A 7349-nucleotide genomic window follows, 5' to 3' on the forward strand; every position below is an offset into this window, starting at 1 on the left:
ATGTTTTAGCTATTGTGGAGAGTGCTGCTGTGAACATCGGGGTACATGTGCCCCTATGCATCAGCACTCCTGTATCCCTTGGGTAAATTCCTAGCAGTGCTATTGCTGGGTCATAGGGGAGTTCTATTGTTAGTTTCCTGAGGAACCTCCACACTGTTTTCCAGAGGGGCTGTACCAGTTTACATTCCCACCAACAGTGTAGGAGGGTGCCCGTTTCTCCACATCCTCGCCAGCATCTAGAGTTCTCTGATTTGCTCATTTTAGCCACTCTGACTGGCATGAGGTAGTATCTCAGTGTGGTTTTGATTTGTATTTCCCTGATGAGGAGGGATGTTGAGCATCGTTTCATGTGTCTGTTGGCCATCTGGATGTCCTCTTTGGAGAAGTGTCTGTTCATATCTTCTGTCCATTTCTTCACTGGGTTGTTTGTTTTTCGGGCGTGTAGTTTGGTGAGTTCCTTATAGATTCTGGATATTAACCCTTTATCTGATATGTCATTTGCAACTATCTTTTCCCATTCCATTGGTTGCCTATTAGTTTTGTGGGTTGTTTCCTTGGCTGTGCTCCATTTCTTGCTTCTCTAGTGTCTTTTGCTCTGCATCCCAATCTGAACGCATTATTTGGAGTTCACTGAACAGACCACACTCTCACAAATCATTGTCCCTTTGAATCTATAATTTCTAACCCTGGAAATGTCTTTTTTTCTCCTAAAGCTTATTCAGCTCAGAAATCACATATCCAATTTTCCTCAAAACCCATCTGCTCCACTTTGGATTATGTGGATATCAGAGAACCCTGTGCAGACTTTTATCAGACTCTTGCAGACTCCTCCCATGTTCTATTTCTTTGTCTTTTTCGCACTATGATCTTAGTGACTGTGAGTTAAATCTCTAATAATACCTAGCACAAAGCCTGGCACACATTAAGTGCCAATTATTCAATAAGTAATTGTTGGATAAGTTTATTAATTCAAGGACTAGCTACTAATTTGGGGAGCAGAATCAGCAGACTAGCTATCTGATTTCATGTCTTTTGGTCTTGATAACTAATACCAGGTGCTTCTAAAACATTGTTTTATCACTGAGTACTTGTTCTTCATCATTTATCTAAGCATCCTTTCCTCCACATACTTCATCTTACCACATAAAGTTCTCAGCTGTTCTGTTCTTATTGGAGAGCAAGACATTTGAGGCAAAAATATAAAAAGAAACAGATAGATGGATGGCACACCACTAAGGTAAAACATTTCTGCAATATAATCACAGCCATTTTAACCAAATTTATTTTCAATTAAGTAGTTTAAAGTATTCCCAAGAAATTCTCCATAATATAATAATGCCAATAACGTTGATAGTATCATCCCATGGATCCTATGCTCAAGGATGCAGAATAAATCAAAATCAAATTTGTGCATATTTAGTTATACTGTACTTAAATATAATAGCCTTCAGATATCCAAAAGCTCCCTTTGATTTTTGAAAAATTTCAGTACAAATCAATTTCTAGTGCCACAAATGCTGATAAATACATCTTAATATATATAGTCAAAATCTTTTCCTGTTACTTATATAAAGTTGGCTCACCACAATTCTATTTAGATTTCTTTCCTTGGGCAAAAAATATTTAATATACAGCAAAGCAATTTTAAGAAATTAAACAGCCATTCCTCCCTCCCCAAAGTCCCAAAATACATTAACTTTTTATTAATTAATTTTTCCTTCAGATTACCTCTGGAAGTCCATTAGAAGCTACAATTCCAAGAGAATTCATAAAAGGAATGAAATTTTTGAAATAAACATTTTTCACCTGAAAAAGATAAAGTTACAACATAGACATTAAAATAAAAAAAACTTAATCTCTGTCACTTATAACACTAGAATGAAAGTGTTAACTGACATTTTGATCAATGACTTACATTCAACCTAATGTGATACTCATTTATAACTCAATTATTTACTTTTTAATTTATGTGAGGTGGATTTCAAGTCCTAGAATGGAAGTGGAGTAGAGAACCGTTAATGAAATGGGATTTATAAGAAGAAAATTCATTGAAACCAACTTCAGTATTCTACATTTAACAAATGATGAAAAGATGGCTCAAAAAAATTAAGCAACTTGACCAAAGCTGACAGCTAAGAAGTAGTAGAGCTGGAATTAAAACCAATCTATCATCAAAGCCAAGATTCCTTACTTCTCCTCCCGATCTGTGGTTTCTCCCTGAAGCATATTTTTAGGCCACTTCACACTCATCATCTGATAGCTAGCTCAGGAAACAGATATTTTTGTATAAATTTAGGAAAATAACCTATTTTTACCAGAAAATAATTTCACACACTTAAGGATATCCAATAATTCAAAATCACATAAAAATATTTTGTAGAATAATGCAGCTTCATACAAAAGCACCCTACATTTATTTAACATAGATAATAAAGACTGTAATAGGAAACCTGAAGTCATATTGTGGGCTGTTCTATACTTGTCGTGTGCTACAAAATTTTTAAAAACTTACTTATTTTCACTTAACTTCTTTTTCAAAATTTGAAGTCTACACATATTAAGGTAGAAATAATATCAGTTCATATCTTCTCTACCTCACATAAAAGTTGTAAAAATTGGCTTCAGTATTATTTTTTAGTTAACTCTCACTTAACTGGAGTATTTATAAAGTGGGTAGTTTTAACTAACAAATTAGTATTAACTAACCAATAATTATAGTGCCATAAATGTAACTAACCAATAGCTATATAACCAAAAACACTATATGTAAATAACCACTGTCAATTAATTAATGTCAATTACTACCATAGTTTTTTAATCAGTTACACTTTAAAAATCATTCCTGTAAAGATTCTAAATTACAGAAAAATTTAAAATGAGAAAAAATTTTAAATGATTTATTCTTGATTTTAGAAACGAAATTTTATAAGTAGCTCTGAAATCCAGAGAATTAACAACCAGAGTTAGCAAACTCCATTTATATCTATTCGTTATCTTAAAGGACTTAGCAATTAAAAAATATTTCAACCACATTTGTCAGCTTATTAGCAAAGATTATTTGTGATACTAGAAAAGTAAAATACACACACACACACGCGCACACACACACACACACACGTAAAGCTGAAGCATCTATATCCACAGGTGTATATCTGGATCTTTGCTAAAACTGACAAAAGCCACAGTACTAAAATTAAGTTATCTTGATAAATCATTCCAACAATTCTTAACCTAAATTTTGAGATCATACTCCATTCCTTCCTAGTTGACAAAGAAATTACAAAGATGCAACATTTCAAACAGCTATCTGGCAGTAGCGAACTGTTGACAATATAGCAATCCATGACAGAAACAGCACTGTAGGCTAAAAAGACAAACTAGTAGCAGATTTACCAAAGTCTAGACTCTGTTAGAAATTAACTATCAATCTGTAGAAGTTCACTGACTCATTACCAAAAGGAGGCTGAGTACATTGTTTTTAACATTCTTTCCAATTCCAACACTCCAGATTCTATGAACAAGATAAGCAATTCCAGGGTGTTTATGTATCTTCTCTACCAGCCATTAGCACCTGGTGTAATATTTGGAAAGAGTGTATAGTATTTAATGTTGATATTAAATTTCTGGGTATTAAATTTCTGGGTATTTTAAAACATTAGGAATTATCAGTAACCACAGAAGAATCAAAGAACAAATTCATTTGAAAACTACTGGCTTAATGATGCACCTTTCACTGATTCCTGAAAAGGGAGCGACTCTCTTTAAAATCAAAGCACCTGAATATGAAAAATAAATTTTTTCTAAATATTTTGCTGCAAAAGAATTGGCACTAATTACAAAAGCAACTTGTCATGAAAGAAGTATATACTGTTAGGAAGAACTTACATCTAAATCTACTTCATTTTAAAGAAATCATGAAGTTAAATTACCTCATCTATATTACATTCATGTTCTTTACAGAGAACTTCAATAATTCTTGTATCATTTTCTAGTTGTTTTGCTATCCGTGCACTCCTGTTCTGACCTCGCCTTGGTGTTCGAGGTGAACCATTAAAAGGTATTACAGCTGTTTCTGTAAAAATGGTAAATTAGATAAGAACAATTGCACATTCCATTGTATAAAATAATGAAGTAATCTAAGTTGGGGGATCAGAAATAATCTTGATAACATTCTGCTACTTTTATTTATTAGGCTTCATTAAAAGGCTAATAGTCTCATCTATTTATTGAATATCTATTTTAAGTTATGTACTGATAATAGCTTTTGCCATCCCTATTCTCTTCTGCCCCTAACTAGCCCAAAAAGAAACTGTACAATATGTAAAGCCCCATAGGCAAATATGGAGAAGGCAAGGGAAATAGCCAACTTATAAATTTATTCTAAAAGTATCCTACTCAGTCAGTAAGGGAAAAAAAATGTTTTCTACCTTGAAGAATCTTAAAAAGAGTAAGTATTTATGGATTCAATTGCTAGATATAGTATAAAAATTAGTAAATTTTTAAAATTTGAGCAAAACCCATAGTAAATTATGCTTTTAAATATAAATGTGTATATATATATATACATATTATGTCATAAAGGATAATTCGTTTAAAAATCTCCTATATTATTTTGAGCATTCCCAATTCAAATTGAAAATTGATTCAGCTATTAAAAGAGATTACAAATGAATAAATATAAAATGTATTAACAGCCTCCAGGCCTGACCAACAATTTATATGAAATTAAGAATACAGGAATATGTCAAACTATACAACAGGATACAGTCAGAAAAAATTAAACCATGTGAAACTCCAGACTATACCACCTCATTACTTAATAAACAAATTATAAGGAAAAAAAGAGAAAGATGGAAAAGGAAGTTTTTTTAAAAGCCTCAAAAGTGTATCAACCAGTCATAAGGTATAGATCTTATTTAGATTCTGATTTCAACCTGTTTAAAAAAAAAAAAGTTTTAAAATCACTTTTAAAAGGCAACTGAAAATCTGAACAAGTAATTTAATAGATATTTGGTGGTATTAGGTTAGAAATCACTATTAATCAATTTTCAGGCATGCTATTAGTTATTATGCTTTTTTAAATCATCTCTACCTTTTAGAAATACATACTAAAAGTTTAAGGATGAAATGGTAGGCAAAGATGTGCATCAAAATAACACAGCTGATGCAACCAGGCAGCAGATGGGGCTCCTGGTTGACCATAAGATGTTGAAGGTACGCAATTAAGTACATGGGGCTTATTATGCCACTGTCTACTTTTGTATTCATCTGGAATTCTAATAAAAAGGTAATCAAAAGTTTACCATACTCAGTCAATGTAACACCTCCTCCTGGTTTCTTTAACATAGCACTTAGAGAATTAAAATGTTCATTTGAGTAATCCATAAGAACAAAGGCCGTCAACCTAAAGTAACATCCTACATCAACTTATTAAACTTATAAAAATTTAGAAAAGTGAAAAGACATATATCATCATTACAGATTCAGAAAATTTTAAAATATATTGCTTTGTATTTTTTCTCCAATTCTGGTTTCTGCTACTGACCTGATGCTTTCTGTCAAACCATGTTCAACACATTTTTCCATGAAGTTATTGTTCAAATAAATTAATTAGGCTTCATCTTTCCAGCCACTTCCATCAACACTTTGGACTTCCATGTTTTAATCTGTCCTCTATTACTTTTAGTATTATCAATATTTTCCTCATTTTAGGACCAAGGAATCAGTTTAGACTTAGTTAAGTTTACATTTTTCTGTGGTATAAATAAGTGATTTTGAAATTCTACTCTTGATGCCACCAAAAGAAGTAATTCCATTCTAAGAGGAATATACTTGTCTTTGCTTAATGCTATCTATTTCCACAAGTTATTTTCTTTTTATTTATTCTTTTTTATTTTTTTTTTTTTTAGCAACAGTTACTTTCATTTAAAAACACTTCTCACCTTACCCAATGAAGTAGATTACAATTCATATGCAAAAAAAATTAGTCACGTAATAATTGTAGCATCCAGGAATACAATTTAGGTAATCTCCCACTGGCAGAATGGGCCATTCTTTCTCATGAAGTTTCACTCCTAACTGTCCCTTACCTCTTATTTTCTCTTTACTGGGAATATTCTACCCCAACTTCCCCTAACCTTCAAATGCTATCTACTCTTCAACACTCAGGTCAAATCCACTTCTTTTATATGGTCTTCCTTGGTCTTCCTAAGCTAAAAAAAAAAAAAGCTATCATCTCCTGAACTCTCACAGCATTTACTTTATTTTGGCCCAGATCATTTAGAAAGTGGCCATATACTGATTACTTATCTTATCTCTACTTCTATACATTATACTACTTGAGGGCAGAGTCCAGGTCTGATTTCCTTTTTATCATCCCTTCAGCTATAGAACCATGTTTTGGACCTAGTTAACGTGAAATAAACAACTGTTGAGTAATGATGTAAGAGGTGCATAAATTATTTAAAATACTTACTATATGGTTCTTTGAGCAATGCAGGAGGTGAGAGCTTAATAAAATAATCAAGGACACAGAGCATTAACTGAAATGAGATGACGAGATCATCTTCCATTTGTAACACTTCCCCTGAAAAGAAAGTACGTTCACATTGTAAAGTAACAGACTAGAACTGAGATTGAAATCTTTAAATCAGGGAAAATTGTGGGTATGGGCATATCCATATACTCATTTATTTAAGAATCACTAAAGGCATATTAAAGAACTTAATATACTCTTTTGTTTTATAAAGCCTCAGATTTGAAATATATAAAATATAAATGACATATAAAGTTATGAAATATAGATCTACCATGAGAATCTGACCTTTAGCTATATTATAATTCATTCCCTATGTCTAAATTCCATTTTGTTATACATCACACAAAAGATCTGAAGCCACTGGAAACCTTACAAAACCTGAGAGATTGGGAGAAAAAGGACGCAGAATTCACTGAGAAAGCCTTCTAACGGCTACCGCAAGAAACGAGCCAGAGTACACAAGGTGGAGAGTCCCAAATATCACTACGAAGAGGAAAATAAAATAACCAAGGTCCCAACAAGAGAGACCAAGAGATACCATTCAAAAAACACTCTCTGAAAGGATAGGCCCTGCACAGTCAAAGAGTCTTCTTGGATATAGCAGCGTTCATAGATACAGAGAGCATAACAGGTCTTTAAAACCAACAAGAGCCGGAAAGCTAACTAAAATGACGAAACGAAAGAGCTCTCCTCCAAAGAAACTCCAAGAAGAAATGACAGCTAATGAACTGCTCAAAACAGATATCAGCAGCATCACTGAACAAGATTTTAGAATAATAATGGTAAAATTAATAGCTGGGCTTGAAAAAAA

General features: G+C 32.6%; 1 protein-coding gene across 1 annotated transcript in view; it reads right to left on the reverse strand.

The window, feature by feature from the left end:
- The window catches only part of RB1 (RB transcriptional corepressor 1), a 176090-nt gene that overhangs the window by 95549 nt on the left and 73192 nt on the right, over nt 1–7349 (reverse strand). Inside the window, exons 7-9 of the mRNA XM_039218016.1 lie at nt 6476–6586; nt 3930–4072; nt 1729–1806 (exon numbers count right to left, since the gene is read on the reverse strand). Of these exons, the coding sequence (XP_039073947.1) occupies nt 1729–1806; nt 3930–4072; nt 6476–6586 (332 nt within the window). The remainder of the gene's footprint in view (nt 1–1728; nt 1807–3929; nt 4073–6475; nt 6587–7349) is intronic.

The sequence above is a fragment of the Hyaena hyaena genome, unplaced genomic scaffold, assembly GCF_003009895.1.
Source record: "Hyaena hyaena isolate Hyena2069 unplaced genomic scaffold, ASM300989v1 scaffold_728, whole genome shotgun sequence".
NCBI classification, from domain to species: Eukaryota; Metazoa; Chordata; class Mammalia; order Carnivora; family Hyaenidae; genus Hyaena; species Hyaena hyaena.